At 42.4% G+C, this 22,906-nt stretch overlaps 1 protein-coding gene across 4 annotated transcripts in view; it reads left to right on the forward strand.

Moving 5' to 3' along the window:
• The window catches only part of DENND1A (DENN domain containing 1A), a 1,402,774-nt gene that overhangs the window by 893,157 nt on the left and 486,711 nt on the right, over positions 1 to 22,906 (forward strand). For all 4 annotated transcript variants that reach the window (XM_082262893.1, XM_082262895.1, XM_082262894.1 and 1 more), the window contains exon 13: positions 22,461 to 22,586. In XM_082262893.1, the coding sequence (XP_082119019.1) occupies positions 22,461 to 22,586 (126 nt within the window). The remainder of the gene's footprint in view (positions 1 to 22,460; positions 22,587 to 22,906) is intronic.

Consider the following 22,906-nt stretch of genomic DNA (forward strand, 5'->3'; position numbering starts at 1 on the left):
AGCTGTAAGTGGCAACAAAACGTGGAGGACAGCCAAAGGTATTGGGACCGGTGTGGAGAGTATATGAGTAGACGGCTGGGATGTAAGGATGCGCCAGGATCTCATTGTTGCTTGGGTGGTGATTGGCAGAGTCCTCAAGTCTATAGGTTTCCACATGTCTGCGAGTAGAAGTAGGCTAAGGTCCGATGTGTGCGACAGCAAAGCTTCTATAGGGAGCCAGGGGAGATGGTAAGGGATGGAGAACCAGTGTTTGATGGGGGCCAATATCGCAGCGTAGTAATAATCAGTTATGTCCGGTAATCCCATGCCGCCCACCCGTTTGTGGCGTACCATGTGTGTGTACGCGCATCTGGCTCTCTTTTTTAACCATACGAACGTGCGTACAAGTTTGGATAAAGAAGCAATATGATTGCGAGTGATGTGTATGGGGAGGGTGTGGAAAATATAAAGAATTTTCGGTAAGCATACCATTTTGAAGGCCGCTATACGACCAGCCCAAGAGAGTTCGGAGGCCTTAAGTGTAGCAATATCTGCGGTGATAGTGGAGATTAGGGGTTTCATGTTAGAGGGGAGTAAGTAAGGTAGAGGTGGGGAACGCTAATTGGATCCCAAGATACTGGATAGACTTGGAGGTCCATGAGTAAGGGAGTTGTAGTTGTAGATGCTTACGAGTGTGTTCGTGGACATTCATGCCCAGTATCATAGAATTACTAAAATTAACTTTATAGAAAGAGATTCTACTAAAGTCCTGCAGAATTTGATGTGCTGCTGGGAGGGACACTACAGGGTTTGTCAAACTAAGTATGACGTCATCTGCAAACAATGTGATGACGTGTTTAGAAATTCCGAATGTAAAGCCCGAGACCAGTGGGGAGGTGCGGAGCAGTTCCGCCAACGGTTCAATAAGTAAATTAAAAATAAGGGGCCAGAGCGGGCATCCCTGACGCGTGCCATTGGTGATACTAAACGATTTAGAGAGCATGCCAGCCGAGAGGACCCGGGCTGAGGGAGACGAATAGAGGGCCAGTATGGCCGTGAGGATCGGCCCTGAAAAGCCAAATTTGCGGAGGACAGCCTCCATGTAGCCCCAATGTATGTGGTCAAATGCCTTCTCTGCATCTATGGAAAGAAGCAGAGAAGGTGTTTTGGCAGTCTCAGCGTGGTGCATAAGGTTGATCACCCTTCTGGCCGCGTCAGGCGCCTGTCTTCCCCTGACAAACCCCATCTGGTCGCCTCCCAGCAGTGACAGCAAGATTTGTGCCAGACGGTTTGCAATAAGCTTAGCATATAGCTTAACATCGTTGTTCAACAGTGAAATAGGCCTAAAGTTGGCTGGGGTTGTAGGGGGTTTACCAGGTTTGGGGAGGGTCGTGATGTTAGCCTGAAGCATCTCTTGTGGTAGGGACCCAGAGGAAACCACCGCGGAGAATGTTGTTAACAGATAAGGTGCTAGTATTTAGTGTAGGGAGCGTTAGTACTCATTGGTCAAGCCATCGGGGCCAGGGGACTTGTTTAATGGGAGATGATCAATCGTTTTGGACAGTTCTTGGGGCGTGAAAGGGCTATTAAGGCTCGCAAGGTTTTCAGCCGATAGGGTGAGTAAATGCATTCGAAATAGGAATGCCTGGATATCTGCCATCGTTGGGTTATAAGTGGCGGAGTCGGTACGCAGATTATACAATGAGCCGTAATAGTCGGCAAAGGCGTCGGCAATTTGCTGCGGGTGAGTAAGTTTCTGTCCCGTGTGGGGGTGGGTGACATAAGCAATTTTAGATTTGAGCCTCCGGCCTTTAAGCTTGGAAGCTAAGAATTTGCCTGCTTTATTGTGGGCCGAGTAATATTGGAGACGAAGTCTCGCCAGCATCTTATCATGTTTGACAAGAAGAAGCCGTCGGAGTTCGGAGCGTAGGGAAGAAAGTTTGGAGGACATTGACTTGGAAGGATTTTGCTTATTAAGAGTTTCTAGGGATTTGATTTCGGCAAGGAGATCCGTAAGCGACTTGTGAAATTTTTTCTTCAGACTAGAAGCTAATTGTATAAGTATACCCCTGGCGTAAGCCTTATGGGCATTCCAGAGGGTAAAAGGGTTTGTCTCGGGAACATCGTTGTGAGAAAAATAATCTCGGAGCTGGGTACGAAGGTGTTTGAGGGAGTCCGGGTCAGAGAGGGTGGAATTGTTACATTGCCAAATATAGGCCGATGATGGGGAGGCACTTGTGGAAATGGTCATGTGTATGGCGGCATGATCCGACCAAGTGATGGGGCAAATGGAGGTGTGAAGGACCAAAGGGAGGGTAGGGGAGTCTAGCAGGAACATGTCGATCCTAGAATATGTGTGATGACTTGCCGAGAAAAAGGAGTAATCCCTCTCCTCGGCATGTTGGTACCGCCAGACATCATGGAGGCCCTCCGAATTTAGAAGGGCCGCCATAGAGGCCGACGCGGCCTTTCCACCGGATGAGGTGTCCATGTCAGGGTCTACTACGAGATTGAAATCCCCGCACATGATCAATTTACCCACTTTAAGCTTATGCACTTTAGTATACAACTTCCTTAAAAATTTAAGTTGGTGTCGGTTCGGGGCATAAACATTGACTATAGTATACAAACAACCATCTATACTACAATTAAGTATGATATATCTCCCCTCTGTGTCCTCCACCACCCGAGAGTAGGAGAAGGCCACAGAGTTACGTATAGCCAGGAGAACTCCTTATTTTTTTTTCCGAGGCGTTGGACATAAAAACGTGAGGGTAGTCCGGATGAGAGCAGCATGGTACGGACCCTTGCTTGAAGTGGGTCTCCTGGATCGCCAAAACATCCACTTTGTGAGATTTTGCCTCCTTCCACATAGAAAAACGCTTGACGGGGTGGTTTAACCCCTTAACATTCAGTGATAGACATTGCAAAGACATGACTGTGGGTGGAAAGGACCAGGGTCATAGTAACAGTACCTCGGCAGGAGGAGCGCCGGGAGTCTACGAGGCAGGTTGAAGGTGTATGAACATAATGAGGTACCTGGGAGTATAGCAGAAGTGCTGTGGTCAGAAGAAGGAGACAAACGTCACTTGGGCAGTCCATAGGAGGCGCTTGGAGGACGAAACTGGAGAATGTCGGGTGTTTCTTGAGGTCCGAAGCTGAGGACGATACTGGAAGAGACAGGCGAAGGACATTGTAATATCCGTAGGAGAGTTCTCTTTGGAAAAGGAGATGCAAAAAACAACAAGAAAAAAACAACAAAGGTAAAAAAGACATGGTCCGGGTGGACCACAGGAGCAGCTGTAGCTGCGTGGCTGGTGGGGTATCTAGCACGATAGCAAGTGCTAAAAAGAGCGGGAGGTCCAGGGTACCCAGTCCAAGACTAGAGAAGCATACCTTACTTGGAACGGTGAGAGGACCTGGATCTTGAGGGCCTAGATACTGTGTGCCACTCAGATTGTAAGTGTGTTAACGGAGGTTCAGCAGGCCGAGGATGTTGGTCAGAGGTGTCAGGGAGGATGTGCCATTGTTTTTTTTTTACTAAATTTTTTATTTATTTGTTTTTCAATTTTTCAATTAAACTTTTACATACATTCATGGTATTGGTTATTATTTACAATATAACATCCCTATAATAATAATAATAATAATATAATCCCTATTTTCCCCTTTTCCTTTAACCTCATTCTCCTTCCCTTCTTAGGGATAAGTTATATCATCATTGTTCAGTATTTATGACCCAAGTATTCCTACCATGTCTATTTAGGTCCTTAAGTCTCTGCATTATCACATCAAATCTCGTACCATAAAACACTTAACTTCCCCTTGTGGGGGAAGGGGGGGGATAGGAGAGAAATAAAAGGGGGAAAAAAAAAAACAAGTGGGAGGGGTCTGGCTGGCTTGGGGGTTTCCTTCTAGGCATATACTTTATCCACTAGTCTTTCACACAGGATTCTGCCTTCTCGAGATGACATATTCTTTCCATCTATCCCAAATTAGTTGATATTTGTCTATTTTGTGGTTGTCATTTAGTACTAATTTTTCCAATCTATTGACCTGTTCCACCTTATTAATCCACATATTCAAATCTGGTGGTTCCTCTTTTTTCCACCTTAAAGGGATGCACATTTTAGCTGCATTAAGTAAGTAAGGTATTATTATATTTTCGTATTGCTTCCTTGGGATGTTGGTTTTTTGGAGTAGGAAGAGTGTGGGATCCATTATCAGCTGGTATTCTGTCAAATTTTGTATAATTTCATTAATCTGCTTCCAAAATTTTCCCAACTTGGGGCATGACCAAAAAATATGGGTTAATGTCCCCTCGCCCTCTCCACACCTCCAACATCTATCTGTATTTACTGATGAAATTTTATGCATTTTTACTGGAGTTTGGTACCACCTTGACATTATTTTAAAGTTCGTTTCTTGTATTTTAGTACTGATGGATGTTGAATGTGTCATCTGGTATATCTGCCTCCTCTCTTCTTCTGTAAAGGACCTGTCTAATTCTTTCTCCCATTCCTTCATATATCCTAATGGTCCCTTATCCCCACTGTCCCCTAATAATAAATACAATTTAGATATGGGATGCAATAGGGTCCCTTTTTGTACGCACATCTCTTCAAATTTAGTATATTGTAATTCCTCCCCTTTGAGTTTTGGTAGCGTCCCCAGGAAGTGTCCGAGCTGAGTCGCTCTCCAGCGGTCCATTTGGAAATCTCCCATGGGGTCCATCATCTCCTCCTCCGTAATCCATCTCCCCTGCTTCATGAAATGGTCTACCTGGTAAATTCCTTTTTCCTTCAGGTCCCTAAATTTTTTATCCTGAAAACCCGGGGTAAATCTGGGGTTACTCAGGATCGGGAATATGGCCAAATTTTTCCTCCTCAATTTATATTGTTGAATAACTTTTGTGCATATCTTAATTGTAAGCCCTATAAGCGGGTGTTTTTTCATGTAATTTGGTATATAGCGGCTACAGAACGGAGTTCTTTCCAGTGAGATTTCAAATTGTGCCTGTTCTATATTTGTCCAAAGTTTTGTGTTTCTATGTCGGCACCAGTCCACAAGTCTACATAAATGTATTGTTTGGTAATATCTCCTCATGTCTGGTACCGACAAACCTCCTTCCTCTTTTCGTAGTGTCATTATTTTTTTGCTTAGTCTAGGGTATTTGGCTGCCCATATAAATTCCTTCAATATGCTGTCTATTTGTTTGAAATAGCTCTGTGGTATAGCTATTGGTAAGGTTTGAAAGACATACAAAAATTTTGGTAAAATAGTCATTTTTACAATATTGCATCTAGCCCACCATGATAATAGTCCCTTGCTCCATATTTGCAGAAGACTTCGTATAGATTTCAATAGTGCTGGATAATTTTCCTCATATAACTGGGAGAATTTTGTTGTTATTTGTATGCCTAAGTATTTCAGTGCTCTACTTGTCCATTTTAGTCTAAAATTTGAGCTTAGCTGTTTCTGCAATTCTTGACCTATGCCCACCCCCATAGCCTCTGATTTGTCCAAGTTTATTTTGAGGTTGGACAATTCTCCATACTCTGCAAATTCCCTTAGAAGATTCGGGAGTGAAATAATCGGGTTGGTGAGGGTAAACAGCATGTCGTCCACGAAGGCTGATATCTTATGTTGTGTGTGACCAATTCTAATACCTGTAATATCTGGATTTGATCTTATTTTGCATAGGAATGGTTCTAACGTCAGGATAAAAAGCAGGGGTGAAAGAGGACACCCCTGTCTCGTCCCGTTCTGAATTGTAATGTCTTCCGACAACAAGCTGTTCACCCTCACCTTTGCCGAGGGCACCGAATAGATCTGCATTATCCAATTCAGTACAGTCTCACCCATACCCACATATCTCACCACCTCCATCATAAAACTCCATCTTACTCTATCGAAAGCTTTTTCAGCATCTGCACTTATAAATATACTTTTCATCTGCTTTACCTGGGCTACGTGCAACAGGTTCAATACTTTTATTGTATTGTCGCGTGCTTCTCTTGTTGGTATAAATCCAACTTGGTCTAAATTTACCAATTTTGTTATGTGGTTTTGAATTCTGGTAGCTATGATTTTTGTAAATATTTTCAAATCTGTATTTAATAAAGAAATTGGTCTGTAGCTAGTACATGATGTTGGGTCTTTGCCTTCCTTGGGTAGTACTGTTATATGCGCTTGTAACGTTTCTCTCAGAATTTTCTTACCTTTGCCCCAAGTATTAAACATATCTACCATAAATTTCTTTAACTGAGGGGTGTATGTTTTATAATATTGGATAGTATATCCATCAGGGCCTGGTGCCTTCCCGTTTTTAAAGTTAGAGATTGCTGTAGCCAATTCCTCTTCCGTAATCTCTGAGCTCAATTCCTCTCTCTCATTGTCCGATAAATGTGGCATCCGTGATGCTTCTAAATAGTCCTCTATTTGGGAAGGCCTCAGCTTCTGAGGGTGTAGATTATATAGTGATTGGTAATATGTTTTAAATTCTTGGGCAATTTTCCTCGGAAATTCTATTTTCTGTCCTTTCTTATCTATTATTAGTGGGACGTATGTGTTTAATGTCTGCTCCTGAATTGTTTTTGCTAGAGATTTCCCACATTTATCTCCCATTTCATATGTTTTTTTATGGCAAATCTGTAATGCTGCTTTTGCTTTATAGAAAAGTATGTTATTGATTTCTTGCCTTGTCTCCGTTAAGTTGTTTTTCGTCACTGGCGAATTGTTGTGTTTATGGGATGCTTCTAATTTCTGCAATTTAGTCAGCAGGGATTCTAATTGTTCTGTTCTTTTTTTTTTTTAATTCTGGAGCCATGTTTAATCAGGGAGCCCCTTACCACTGCTTTGTGTGCCTCCCAAATGATGTTCGGGTCTGTATCTATGATTTTATTTAGTAAAAAGAACTCTTCTATTTCCCTCTTGATATCTACTCGGACTGTTTCATCCTGTAGTAGGCTTTCATTAAGCCTCCACGCCCGGTGTCCTCCTCCTTGTGTATTCCCTAATTCATATTCTAGTATGACTGGGGCATGGTCTGACCATGTAATTACTCCTATTTGTATATTCCTGATAGCGTGTAGCTGTTTATGTGGGATGAAAAAGTAGTCTATCCTTGAGTATTGCTTGTATACCGGGGAAAAGAATGTGTAGTCGCGTTCTCCTGGATGTGTTAAATGCCATCCATCTATAAGTTGTGCACTATACAGACTATTTGATATATGTTTCCTAACCCTTACTGGTATTGAGGAGGTTCCTGTTGTGGTATCCTCTGAGGGTTTTAACGGGATATTAAAGTCGCCACCCACTATAAGGTGACCTTCTTTATACTCTGATATTTCCCTGATTTTTTTTCCTATAAATAGATTTTGCTGACTGTTGGGTGCATATATTGTGGCCAGGGTGACCTTAGTGTTACCTATCTTTCCCTTTAGGAAAAGTGATCTTCCATTTGGGTCTTTAGACATTTTTTCATATTTCCATGGTACATTGCGCGCTATTATAATCGATACTCCCCTGGATTTAGTCTCTATATTTGTTGCGTGGTATGATATCGGGTACAATCTATTTTTTAGAATTGGAATTTTGTCATCTCGAAAATGTGTCTCCTGTATGAAGGCTATATCCACCTTCGATCTTTTTAGGTCATTTAATAAAACCCTTCTTTTTTCTGGGGTGTTCAGCCCTTTTGCGTTTATTGTTAATATATGTAGTACTTCCATTTTTCCTCCCCCAAGCCCGTCTGACGAAGCGCAAAAAAAAAAAAAAAAAATTAGGAAGAAAGACCCCCCCCCCTCACCCCACTACAGACAGACACCTACTCTAGAGGTTCTAGCCCCTCTAATCCCTCCTATCAAGAGGTATAGTTCCTCTTGTTTTAACCAATGTTATAAAGCTCTCTCCCGCTACTATCCCTTCGTTACCTAGAGCTTATTTCCTACTTAGGGTTGAAGCTGTGAAGGATGTGCCATTGTTTAAGAAGGCAAAGGCCTTGTTCCATGGAAGTGATATGCGATGTCGCACCCAAATGAGTCACACACAACTTGGCAGGATATTTCCATTTGTATATGATTTTATTATTTCGGAGGGCCTTGGTGATAGAGTTCAGGTTTCTCTGCAGTTGGAGAGTGTATTGGCAATAATCAGGCAAAATTTGGAGAGAAGCAGCCCCATGGGAGACGATCTTTGCGCCTAAAGGTGTCGAGGATTTTCTCTTTAGCCTGAAAGAAATGTACCCTCAGGAGTACATCGCGTGGAACTTCTTGCGGCAGGAGTGAGGGCTTGGGGATTCTATGGACACGGTCTATGGTGAGGTCGTCAATTGGAAAGTTCAGGCACTGCTTTGTGGAAAAGATCTTTAACAAAGATAGGCAGTTGGTTGGATTGGACCGACTCAGGGATACCACGGATTTTGAGGTTATTGCGCCTCGACCTATCCTCGAGGTCAGCCAGTTTAGCTTGGATGCGGTGGATATCTTCCTGATGGGGAGGAATGGGCATCCGCTAAAGCATTGTAGGAAACTGTGAAGTCCTCCATTCTGTTTTCTACAGTGTGGACTCTGTCATCCAGGCCGTGTAATTCCCTTTGGCAATATGAGATGGAAGCCTGAATGTTGGTTTGCATAGAGGAGTGCAGCATAGACAGCATGTCCTTTAGGGTAGTATCGGATACCGGTTGCCCAGTAGTAGTGATGTGTGCAAATGGGTCCGGTGGTGGAGAATAGGCCTAAGGGGTGCATGGTGTAGGGTTGCTGTTGCTCACCTCCATGGAAGCTGTCCCTGACATCCGTGGCAATGTTTCCCTCCTAGGACGGGACTTTGCGGGGCTCTGGGTTGATGGAGTAGATGGAGAGGCATCTGCAGAGCGCACCGGCCGCATCGGAGGAAAGTCCTGTGTTCGCGCCACAGCCGTCGTCGCGGTGACGTCATACGCCCGCGACTCGGGCGCTTGAGGATGCGGTCGTCCAGGCTGGGAAACAGCTCCGTCGCCATGTTGGCGGAGACCATGCTGAGACGGTCCAAAGAACTCGGACAGTTTGCGGACCGGCGGGGCATTCGTTTTCCTCCTCGCCATCTCGGTGACACTGCCGGGGGGTTCCCCTGTAGGATTCCAGGTGATTCAGGTGCGTCAGGTCGCTATGAAGGGCCGTAGATGTAATTAGGACTGGGCACTGGCCGGAGCTCCTCGCTTAAGCGGCCATCTTTCTCGGCGGTCGCCACGCCCCTCTAAATAGTGATTTTATAACGTTTTATTTAACTATGTTATCAGGTTATCAAACTACAAAATATATTTTGTGTTTGTTTGTGGCTTGTTCAATTAATAGGGTAATTGGTGAATCTTTCTAATTATTTGCAATTCAAATAGTAGAATATACCTTTTCTTTGTTGTAGTACACGACACAGGTCTTAAAATCATAACAGATGGGCTATATGCTACACCTACAGATGACTGGACACTGAAAAGCCACTGAAAACATGTATCACTCCCTCATATAACTGCCTTCCCACCATGTATTCCTTGTTTTTTTTTTGCTCGTGTCCATAGGTGATGGATGCATAATTTAGTAGTTAGTGATAATGGTGAATTCTTTTATCAAGACTGTGGCAAAGGCTGTCATTTTTCCAGATCAGTGCCCTCTGCCTTGGTGCCACAAGAACTGTACCCAGACCCTGTGCATAAATATGAGCGGGATGGCTTCCACTGTTGTGACTGCACCGGGTCCGGGATACAAGCGACATAGGTAGGTATCTGGTTCACAACACCACCAGGTACTATAAAGGTGCATGGCAGAGGTCCACCTGAGGGGAATTCCATTTCTTAAAGATATCCCCTTACCGAAGGTGATGATGGGTTTTACCAATTGGGTGCTACACAGTGGTGGTCTGTTCCCAGAGTTGCCTCTGGGGTAGTGTAAAGACAGGTGCTGGCTCATTAAACACAGTCCAGAACTGCTAGTATCATCTTGGTACCCTCACCTTTTCTCAGGCAACAAGCAACAAGAGCAGTGCGGTCCCACCTGAATCGGGTTGTACTTTCAGGGGAAGAGGCACTGCCCTATGTTTTCCTGATAGCTGTGAGTACCCCTCAGAATTAGCAGCATGGAGGACTGAGTTAACCTGACTGCTTGTTGTGGTCCTGGGCTCCCCAGGGGGATAGGGGAGACCAGAAACTGTGCCGGGGGGGAGGAGGGGACTGTGCTCTGATCACTTTTATCTGAAAGCCAGTTCCCGGGTAAAAGTTTTGATATCAGGATCATAGCTGCAGCGAATATCCTGGTATACCCACTTCCAGCCAAGGACATACAGATACGCCCTAAGGGCTGTAAGTGGTTAAATGAAGATTGGAAACATCCAGAAAAGGTTTACATTCCTCCTAAGTGCTTTGTGCAACAATACCGCATAGACGAGAAATTCTCAAATAAAAAAAAAATGCTTTGCTCCTGAGTTAGGCCCAGTTGTCTCTTGTCTCAATAAAACTCTTACTGTTTTGGCTAAGGACTTGTCTATTTTCAGTGACCCTGTGTATAAGTGCTTTAAAGGCTCAAGGCTTTTTTTTTTCCTATCAAGACCTACCGCACAACCAATTGTGATTATTGAGTCGGTATGTCAGGCATTTAGGGTATAGTCCAGGAGGCTGGCTAGGAACCCTAGTGGTATCAAAGGTACCTCTTTCTTCCAACATTTTTAACCTGTTCCTGACAGCCTTATGGCATTGTATGGATGAAATGAGCATTGTGTTCCATCAGTTATCTCATGTTGTACTTCTTGCTGCAGAAATGCAGAGAATCCACTGGCCACATTGGTCAACTTAACTGAGCCTGTAAGAAAAGATTGGAAAATATGCTGTTTGAAGGTAGTCTTTGGAGGGTTACATCAAGGAGGGCACAGGCAGAAACAATGCTCTTCTGCCCAGTAGGAAGTTGTTGGTCTCTATCAGTTAACTGGGCCCTTCATCGTAGAACAAGTCATGCTTTGGTCCTCCTCAGGCATCTATGTCCAAGGAGAAACCAGGAAATTCCTTTTGCCACAAATGTTTGCCCTCCAGACTCTCCAAACTGGGTCTCAAGTCCCCTTCACAATGAAGGGGCAACCCCACTGTTATCAATGGGAGGACATGTGCTGGTCCCTGAGGAAGTGAGGTATCAGAGTTCTTGTCAAACATGTTTCCATTTTATAACCTGAACCGGGAGGTCAGACACATTCTGGATCTTAAATCACTAACCCCTTTTGTAAAAGTCACAAAGTTTTGGATGGAATCTACGAGATCAGTCATAGCGACCCTTTGGACAGGGTTTTTTTGGCATCAATTAATATCAAAGAGGCGAATGTATACATATGTACATATTTTAATCATCTAATAAACAATCACTTGGCCTACGGTCCTATTGCCCATCCCAGTGCCTTTTTAGGTATTTCTAGGAGCGCCTAGAAAGAGAGCTCCTACAATAAATAAATCAATATAGAGTTTACTGCAGCCTCTGTGCACAAAACATGCTATATAGAATAGCATGTGGAATGGTATGGTGTACCTTTAAAAATTTAAAGTAGTATTATAAATAAGAAAACCAAGGCACACTGCACTACCACATGCAGTCTAATGAGCAGCATGCTCCACTGTGCTTACAAATCAGAGGATTTATTTTGTCAAATATACTATTGCCTGCAATTTAGTGATTTAAGACCAGTAATCAATATAACTAGTGGGACAGGGAAGGTGAAAATAGGATAACATCCTCTGCAGGAGTTGACTAGTGTTGATGAGTGGTAAATGGATTAGTATAGAACTTACAGAGTAGTTAGAGGTGTTATAACCAGGCATTAGCAATGTAAGAAATACAAGGAGATGTGTTAAGTAGTGGGAGCTTAAAGTGATTGTAAAGTCTTTTTTTTTTCCTATTAAAATCACAAACATGTCATACTTACCTGCTCTGTGCAGTGGTTTTACACAGGGCAGCCTGGATCCTCCTCTTCTTGGGTCCCTGGCAGGAGCTCTTGCCCCCTCCCTCCTGTTGAGTACCCCCACAGCCAGCAGCTTGGTGTGTTCATTTAGACACAGAGCTGTGGTTCGGCCACGCCCCCTCTCCCTCTCCTGATTGGCTAACTGAGTTTGTTTGACATCAGTGGGAGCCAATGGCCCCACTGCTGTGTCTCAGCCAATCAGAAGGGAGAATCCTGGATGGCTGAGGCACTCGTGGACATTGCTGGATAGAGATGGGGCTCAGGTAAGTATTGGATGGGCTGCTGCACACAGAAGGCTTTTTATCCTAATGCATAGAATGCACTAAGATATAATCTTCTGACTTTACAACCACTTTAAGTATACTAATACATATAGAAATACAGATTTCCTAAACATTAACACGCGTTTCTCCACCCACTAAACAATCCTATGACTTTATTATGAAACTGATATATTTTTTTTTTGGTGATATTTGATCACCACTGGCTTCTCTATTTTTTTCTATGCAAACAAAAAAAAAAGACCAAATGTTTTGAAAAAAAAAACAAAAAACAATATTTCTCTATTGTTCATTGACGGACACAGTCTCTGATATCCATGTCAGTAGGGTTATGCTGCCCCTACAGGAGTAGGACACTAGGCAGAAAGAAGTTTCTAGCTACGCCTATGGGCAGTCCCAGGGGGGTATACCCACCCTCTTTCCCTGCTATAGGATGTCGGTTTAATTCTGCCTAGTCAGGAGTAAGGACCTAGTTCTTTGCTGGGATCTCTGGTCCTGGAAAAAGTTTTTTTCTAGTTTGGTTTTCTCAGAATTTTTATGTGTGATCTACAAGCAACTATGCCGGATCTTGGCAACGGGCTGGATATATAGATCCAGTGGTCACCCCAGCTGGCCAACGAGCGTGCACAGACCCCAGCTACATGCTAGTTTGGCCGCGACATAGTCCCACGGGACGGGCACTGGCCCCGCTAGTTAAGCATCTCACCAGGTCGCACACGACCGGGTCTAGGCCAGAGTCGCAGTGTTCCTATTTGGACAACAGCCCCCCACTTCGACAGAGAGGGGTTCTTTCAGGAGATGGCACCTGCCTGTTCCTGGTATGGTGAGTAAATGTTTTGGGGTGGACACGGTCCCCTCCCTAGGAAGTGAGCAAACCAGTGTCGGGTAGGGATCAAATAGAAGCTTAATTTGAGACAAAAGGTCAAGACAAGACAAAAGGTCAGTAACAAGAAGTTGCATATTGGGATCAGGCTGAAGCGTAGTCGCGGAACTAGCCAAGGGTCGATAAAAAGTGATGGCAAAATATGAAACGGCAGCAAGAAAGACAAAAGCCAGATAGTGGCTTTAGAAAGCACAATAATGTAGCAAACAGGAAGTGTAGAGACATGGTGTAAATCAGGAAGTTCATGTGAGGAGCAAAGGGTTCAAGACATACAAGGTTCAACACAAAACAATTGAAGGTATTGTCCTGGGAAATATCCAGCATTCCAGGTAACTCAGCAAGAACAAACATCACCTGACACAGCAGAGGTTCCGGGTTTAAATCCAGGCCCTGACACAGGCAATTAGACTCCAGCTTTTGGCTTACCAGATGCAATATTTAAGACAACCTTTCTTTTTCTGCACTCTTTAAAAGTAGGCAAGAAAATGGCTGTGATTTTGTGCATGGCAAATGCTAGGAAAAGTGAAAAACATTTACCTTGGAATTGTTACTAGCAAAACCATTATTTTCTCCCGATAACCTTCCTAAGTTTTGTATGACTTTAATTAAAACAAAATAAATTCTGTAAGTACATCTGCATTTATAGGTGCAAAGAGTTAAAACATTATCCTATTCACTTGAGTTTTGAAATCTGCATGTGTGAGAAGGTGTCCAGTTGATATTTTGATATTTGCTCAGTTTCAATGAGTGAGCATTCACCTTTTGTGTAAATGGTAATTAGATCATTAGGAGATCTGTACATGCACCTGAAGAGTTCAGCTTTGTGAATACGGAGTAATTACACATCTCAGCAATGAAAGAGATAGGTCAGGCTAGGTTAAGTGCGTAATAATGCACAGGTGGAGCAGAGGCTTTGAGAAGCCAGAAGCAAAGGGGTTAGGCTGATGTGTTTCAAAGGATGGAAATGTCAATGGTGCTATGGATACTGTTCTTTTTTGCTCAGCCTTTCAAGTTCTGACTGTGGTGATTTAAATTATTGAAAACTATGAGGGATTTAGTTATGAACAACCAGGCACAGCATTTAACTTGTGTATAATGACTTAATTCAACTTGCTAACTTGTTTGAGAGCAACTAATCTTTTTAGGGTTATTTGTTTGGTTTGACACCTTGTGAATTGTGTGTAGTAAGACTACCAGGTATTGTCGGAACGGTCGTCAGGTAACTGGCTAAAGGATTGTTTCCCTTATATACTTAGCTCAAAAGAGAATAACATGGTCCATGGAGAAAGAATCCTCCTTAACCATTGCTCATTTCAGAAAAACCTTGGGCATCATCTTCACCTTCCCACATATGGGATAACTAGTTATAGAAAGGATCTGCTCGTATTACATTGCTCACATATTAACCGTATCCACTGAAGTGTTTCTCTGCATAAAGATCTTAGTTATAACAGTAATACATATAAAAAAGGTTGTTTTTTGTTTATATGTATTGCCCATATGTATATAGGTGCATCAAGATTCAAACAGCTCACAAGCTAAAGACTCCTTTACGCACTAGCAGCGCTAAAAGTCCATGTAATAAAACATGAATCAATAAATAAATAAATAAATGAATGGATGAGCACATCAATGAAGGGAAGTCCATGCATGCAGTCCCAGAATGTAAGGAGATGATGAGAGTAAGTATATCCTTGCAGAAACCCAAAAGCCTTCACCACACCGCTGTGGGGACACTTACCAGAGCCAATCTGTATAAAAGCAGAATATAACAGCAAGCGGGAATGCCTTTATCGCCTTACACCTCTGCGTTGAAACTCCAACAGGGACCGCCATCAGATATCACATGTAGACCCCCTCACCTTGTCACTATGAGTCCTGCACGTACAACGGGATGACATCAGACAGAAGCCCAATAAACTGCATGCATGGACTTCCCTTCATTGATGTGCTCATCCATTCATTTATTTATTTATTAATTCATGTTTTATTACATGGACTTTTAGCGCTGCTAGTGCGTGAAGGAGTCTTTAGCTTGTGAGCTGTTTGAATCTTGATGCACGTATATACATTTATGAATTTATAGCAGCAGCTTATATAATTTATTTATTGTGTTCAGAAGTAATTTGGCGCCGGGTGAGCAAAGTTATATTGTGGGTTCGGTGAGCGCATTACTTTGCTCTTCTTTACATGTATTGTCCATATGCTTAAGACCCAGACAGGCTTAAACACGTCACTAGATGTTTATGTTGTATAAAGAAGGTACAGTTTACACTTTTCCCAATGGGTTGGTCTTCTCGATCAAGCTTTGCACTTCAGGATGCATTGTTAAGCTGGCTAAAAGCTGGAAACTTCATACAGTTAGAATAAAGTGTAAACCTTCTGACAGCCCTAGATTGGACTGGAAAGGTTCAATCTTTAGGGGCATGGCAGACTTTGGAGAATGGCCAGACTTTGGAGTGTTAGTATGCTGTGTGGAACAAAAGTTATATAAATGTACATGAGAAAGCTAACACAAACTTATCAACATTTTATTAGTAGCTCACAAGTTCTTGAAAACCACACACCCAATACAATCGTATACTGGCAGTATACAGGCATGACTCTCTTGGGGGGGTGTACTAAAACTTGAACAGCCATGGAGAAGCTGTGCATAGCAATCACCTTCCATCTTTATTTATTTTCAGCTATACCCGGTAAGTGATTCTGAGCCACTGGGGTGTACATTGTAAGTTGGAAGCACTAGCAATTTACATCAGTGAGAGTGAACATTTTTCATCTTTTTGGGATATTCATACAGATGTTTTTGGGGCGTGGGAATACAGAGGATGAGCACAGAATTTAGTTGGTTTATCTAATAAGGGGTTTATCCAGTTTAGGAAGGAGAATGCCTGGAGGAGTTGCTTGTCACAACTAAAGGTAATGTTGTGGAATAAATTATTTATACAAATATAATTAAAAAAAGCTAAGATATCAATTTAAAACGTGTAAATGAAAAACACGATTTATCAAATGCCTCCAAAAAAAAACTTTCTGCCGGCACATTTTACATTGCTTATAAAACATGCTTTTTGTGTCCTGAGGCAGCGCAAAAATAACAACAATAATTTATTGTCATCTTATTATCCAATGGGGAAAAAATGCGTTTAGAAAAATGTTTGTGTTGACGTATCTTTCAGTGTCTAGATAAGTGACTGTAACCTTTCTTTAAACTGTCCCTTTCTTCTGTATGGAAAATAACTAGTGCTTTTGACTATAAGTTTAGGTGATACCCTAGACCACTTTGAATGGAAATGGATCCAAATTGCCTTAACGACTAAAGTTAATTATGGCTGGACAGCGAATTAACTGACAAAGTATCCTGCATTATACTAATGGTGTGAATCTCAGTGGTCACATTAATTTCCTCAAAGGTTCTGTGAACATTCTTGCTTAATTAAAATAACCTTCAGTGATATTTACGTGGGACTGAAAATAAGCCTTGCACTACATATCAGTTTGATCTGTTCCTGCGCTGGTGTGACCTCACTTAGCAGTTAGTGTTTCTGACTTAAGCTGACTTCAAGGAAAATCTGCTAAAATGACATTTCTATTTTAAACAGAAATGATTTTAGATGAATGAGCACAACTAAAGGCCTGATCATTAGACAAACAGGGCATTAATTACATACGTATGCTTGGTTCTAAATGCACAAGTTCTTTTGCTGGTATTGATAAATGATTATATTTGTTTTGTATCATATTTTTGCATTTTAAAGGATAAGTTCACCTTTTATAACATATTACACCTGCAACCCACCTGCACTGCCAGCACCCCCCCCCCCATCCCCCTGCAGGCCCCATTTTGAAAGCAGGTGGGGAATACTCACTCCGCATTCACTGTCACAATTAAAAAAACAGTGCGGTTGTGCGGGGCTCCGCCCACCTGGCCGCATTATTCATTTACAGGGTTTTGTGAATGGATGAACTACAACTACTGTCAACTATTGCAGCTGATGGCTTGTAGTTCTCTATGAACTACAAGGGAACTGGTGAGTACTCTAGATCAGTGGTCCTCAACTCTGGTCCTTGGGGGCCCACTAACAGGCCAGATATTAAGTATTACCTTGGGGAGATGCAGACTAGAATACTGCAATCACTGAGCAGCAAATTAGATCACCTGTGATGCAATTTAGTTATCTTGCAAACCTGGCCTGTTAGTGGGCCCCAAGGACCGGAGTTGAGGATCACTGTTCTAGATAGTTCCTATCGCCTCCACAGCTTGGTGCTCTAGTGAGCGATGAAGGGGCAGATCAGAGAACTGTGACTGACAGTCAACACTCTCTGCTCAGAATGGACTGAGAACTGAATGATCAGCTGTCATTGAATCTCTTGATACACGGGCTAAGAGCCAACAGGGGACAGCTGCAGCATATGACTGATGCTGCAGCAGGTAGGCAAATTTTTAGTTTTTTTTATTTCCCCACACTTCTCATTTAATATGTGCATTCATTTTCTTTGATTTGATGTACTGTGTGAAATACAATACCTGTAAGGTAACTACCCATAATGAACTACCCATAATATATTTGCTGAGTATTGGCTACAAAAATGTTTTACATTGTTAGTGTATTTAAACCCAAACAATGAACTTTAATTTGCTGTTTAGTTTCCTGACTATACAATCAAAAGCGTTTGTTACATATTTTTTATATTCCTGGTAATCTAGTGCTGCCCTGCACCTTCTACAGTGTTATCTCAAACACACAGTAATTACATAGTTGGTAAGGTTGAATAAAAACACCAGTCCATTCAGTGCAACCTATGTGTCATTGTACATTATGTGCGCTAAGGGTGACTTCATGCTGCCACTCCGTGATCTTGATAAAGCATAGCTAACCCACAGATTTGTGCACGTTAGCTGCTCTTTCCTATAGACTTCTGGAGGTCGTGCAGTTTCTTAAACTGCACCAAAACTCCTGCATGCTGCATCTTTGGTGTGCTTTTTGAAACCGCACCAAAACAGCAGGACTTTATAGAAGTCTATGGGAAAGCACAGCTAACCTGCACAAAACCCGTGCGTTAGCTGCTCTTTGGCCGCGGGATTACCGCAGGGCAGTGTGAAGCCACCCTAGGAAACACATCTAAATGTTTTTTGAATTTATCTACACTTCCCACTGACACCACCAACTCTGGAAGGGTGTTCCTCATCCTTACCGCTCTAACAATTAAAAAAAAAAAAACCTCCTTACGCAGTTTAAGGTTGAACTGTGTCTCATCCGAGTTCATTGTGTGGCCATATATTTTCTTTAGAGACCTTCGATTAAATAGCTTCCTCCCAATGCCAGCGTCACCGTTTAAAGATTTGTGTATGTGATTTGTGTATTGGGCCTCTTCCCCAGGGAGAATAAAGTTAATGTTTGCAGTCGTTCCCCCAGCCTCCTTATTAGCTTTGTTGCTCTTCTCTGGACTCTCTACAATTGGTGACGAAAACTGGAGAGCATAATCCAGATCTGGCTGAACCAGTGTTTCCAAAAGGGGTAGAATTATAGTTTCATCTCTTGAGTAAAAACCCTTTTTAATGCATGCTATTAGTTTGCTAGCCTTGCTTGCTGCATCTGTATTGCATGCTGTTGCTGAATCTATGATTAGGGACCTGAAATCTGTTTCCATCCTCCATTCTCCCAGGGGTTCTCCCCAATGAGTAACTTACATGTATGTTGAGCTCCCAAGTGCATTACTTTACATTTTTCAATAATAAACCTCATCCCCAATTTAGCTGCAAACCCCTCTACTTTAACCAAGTTTTCTTGTAAAGTTAGTACAGCCTGTTGTGAAGTTATTGCCCTGCTTAGCTTTGTATCATCAGCAAACATTGAGATTGAACTTTTTGTTCAAGCCTGTATGCCAAGGTAAACAGAATTGGTCCCAAGGACATAGCCCTGGGGTACCCTTCCCACAACTCTAGATCATTCAGACAATATGCTATTGATCACCATCCTCTGGCATTGATGATATGGTATGTACATGAATCGAAAACTGGTTGTAGGATTGCATCCAAAGGACCCTAAAGTGGGAGTAAACTTCTGTGGACAATTTTTACCTATAGGTAAGACTTACCTATAGATAAAGTAAATACTGTATCTCCTAAGCGTGCACCATTTAGGAGATATTTACTAGTGAAGCTGCTGATGAGGTTACATGCACATGCACTCTAGAAACGTTCCTTTAGAGCCCTGTGCCGTGAATAGCAGCTTCCGTGCACATGGGCAGGAGTGACATAATCACAGCTTGTCCAGTCAAAGGACCGGAGCCCACCAACCCGCAGGGAAGACCAGGTAAAGATGGAAGCCCTGTCATCGGTGAGGGCTTCGTTTTAAGGCAAGTTTCACATAATGTGCTAGTATGTGATTCTTACTAGCACATTATAACTTTGCCTTCCAGGTTTAGGTTTAAAAAAAAAAAAGTTGGTGGTTTACTACCACTTTAATTTGTAAATTAAAGAAGTATGGACCTGTAAAAAAAAAAAAAAAGTGCATACTTACCTCCATGATGTAGCAGCTGTCCCCTATCAGCTTTAAGCCTGAAAACTGAGCAATTGCATGATCACACAGTTTTCATTCTTCCTGGAGCTGAGAGAGGTGACTGTCAGTGCAGGGCTGGGAAGGGGGCAGGAGCAGCTGGCTCCTGCTATTTATTTTTATTATTATTATTATTATGCAGGATTTATATAGCGCCAACAGTTTGCGCAGCACTTTACAATTTGAGGGAAGACAATACAGTTACAATACAGTTTAGAACAGGAGGAAATAGAGGGCCCTGCTCGTTAGAGCTTACAATGTAGAAGGGAGGGCAAAGTGAAACAAAAGGCAATAACCGTGGGGGATGGGTTGATGGAGAAAATGGAGGTACATTTATTAGGGGTTGGTAGGATAGGCTTCTTTGAAAAGGAGGGTTTTCAGAGATTGCCTAAAAGCTAAAAGAGTGGGAGATAATCACACTCATAGGGGTAAGGAGTTCCATAGGATTGGAGAGGTTCTGGAAAAGTCCTGGAGGCGAGCATGGGAGGAGGTGACAAGGGGGCTAGAGAACGGGAGGTTTTGAGAGGAACGCAGAGAGCGATTAGGTTGGTATTTTGAGACGAGGCTGGTAATGTAGCTAGGGGCTAAGCTGTGGATTGCTTTGTAAGATGTTGTAAGTATTTTGAATTTAATTCGTTGGGTGAGCGGAAGCCAGTGGAGGGCTTGACAGAGAGGAGCAGCGGGCACTGAGCAATTGCTATCACCTATTATAGATATGGGGAAACATTTTGTATTCTTAACACACTTCCATCCCTAGGATGACAGCGCTGCTTTGCCATATATAGTAAGTGAGCACTGTCACCCTAGGATAGAAAGTGTGTTAATGGCAGGGTTACCAGGTAAAATAATTTACAGAAAAATAGTCTTAGTAGAAGAAAACACACATCTAAGGACTGATCAGATGTAATATATTACATTTTTATTCTTCATATACAATTACAGGAAATTTACTAAGGGGAATATGATGGCTGCTGTGGTTTCCCTCTCTATCTGAAATAGCTAACTTGGCTGTCTCTAAAGGCCCGTACACACGTACCGATCGTCGGCCGAAAAGCTTCAGCCGACGACCGATCTGCCGATTGTAGGCTTGTTAGTATGATGCCTCCGACAGCCGACAGCACACATTCGGCTGAAAAGAATCTGTCATGCAAGCATTAAAATTTTTGTATCCTGACACCAGAGCGGCCGATTGTTTGCCAGTCAGTACAGATTTCGGCCGACAGACCGCAGATTTGCAAGACTGGGCATGCTCAGAAAAGGAAAAACGCAGGGGAAGTTAACCATTACATGACATCACTTCTGCAGTCGGCTGTAGTCGGCGGACAAAATTCTTGTGCAGTCTTTTGCACTTTTCAACAGACACCGACAGCCCTGGACAAAAGACGGCCGATCGTTCGGCCGACGATCGGTACGTGTGTACGGGGCTTAACTTTAGGGCACAGTGATCCAGAGAAAGCCCAAAGCTTAAAGTCAAGTCAGAGCTAATCTGTATACTGCATACTGAACCAAAGATTTTAGTAATCTCTGAATCCCTAAATCAGAACAAGTCTTTAGATAAGGAATTTTTTCTTGCTTTGTGCTTATTCCAGGTCAGCAAGTCAAAAAGTAAGGAATGTAGAATCCAGGCTAGAAATTTTAAGAGAAATGTAAACCTCTGTATTTTTCTATAAGGATTTGCTGTAAGGCCTCTTTCACACAGACGCACTTAGGTGTACACCTATACAAGAGCCATGTTTGATTGCACAGAGGCAGTCCCATTCATGTCATTTGGAACACAGGGGCTGCATAGACACAGCTGCTGCTCCCAATTTGACAGCCGCGTGGGTGCAGGCGTATGTGGGTATGGGTCCCTGAACATAGTGTACATTTGGGGACCTGCATCCTAATTGATATGAGTTACACACAGAAAATCTGTGCATCCCTACTCAAGCAAACTTGACCCATGCATGAACTTACACTTAAGTACGCCTGTGTGAACAAGGCCTAAGGCCACTCTGGGCATTTAGATTTCAGTGTTATGATGCAGGTGGATGGCACAGGCCATACGTACTATTGCCTGCAGCCTCAACTCAATCAGAAGCTGAAGGATGAAGCTGGATAATGCACCTAGTGGTACTAACGTTTAGGGTAGTATGCGCCCAAGGATAAATGCCCAGAACGCAAGCGCAAAGGCAGGCTGAAAAAAGGTTTTCTGCAAATAACCTAAACAAAAATGTTTGGACCAGTCAGACATCCAATTTTCTTTTTCAAGTGCATCAGATATATAGAGCCAGCTGTTGAAAACACCTTGCTCAGTCCTTTTTTTTCACAATATAATATTTGGGTAATATGGATAAAACTGAACTCCAAGCAGATGTAAAATATACAGCCTAATGCAGCTCTGTAGTGATCAAACATCAATGTGTCATCTGAAGTATCACATACTATATGGTGGCGGATGGTGTGGACATTTGGATTTATTTGATCACTGAAGCTTGGAGCATTCGGTTTTCTTTTTTAACTACAGCCCAACTCCTTATTTGAACATTAGCTCTGTATTGATATATTTCTTTTTAATGCAAGCAGTATGAGTACCTGATTTGACCTGGCATCATCATTTTGCAACCCCCTGTACAACAGAGCTCAAACTAAGAGAAAGAGAAACCATAAAATGAGCCTGTTGCTCTATTGAAGTGTTTTTATAGGCAAAAGCTGTATCTTCTACATTTCTCAAATGTTTTAGGATTAGTATAACATTTTTAATGTGTGATGAATATAATCATGATTTTACCCTTTCCTGCTTTACAGGTTTCTACACTGAAAAACAGACTTAGAAAGGTCTCCACAACTACAGGGGATGGAGTGGCACGAGCTTTCCTCAAATCCCAGGCTTCTTTGTTTGGGAGCTATAGAAGTGCACTGAAAATTGAGCCAGTAAGTGAAAATTGTTTTCCTGCAACCCCTTTCAGATCTGAGCAGTTTTTACTTTTCAGTAATGATTTGTTTTTCTAAAAGCGAAATACAAAGTAAACTTAAATATGAAGCTGAAATATATATATATATGTAAAATGCTTTAACTTCCACGTGATTTGTAATTTTGTCCAGGCTTGCTCAATTTTCATCTACATAGCCAGGTAGATGACTCTTCTGTTTCTTGGTTTGGTTTTGTGCAATTTCTTGTTTAGACTTGATACCTCTACCCTGCTCTTAGGACAATGCAGAGTATACTTTTTGGCTATTCATTATGACATAGG

The sequence above is a fragment of the Pelophylax lessonae genome (assembly GCF_965119305.1).
Source record: "Pelophylax lessonae genome assembly, chromosome: 7".
In the NCBI taxonomy this organism is placed as follows: Eukaryota; Metazoa; Chordata; class Amphibia; order Anura; family Ranidae; genus Pelophylax; species Pelophylax lessonae.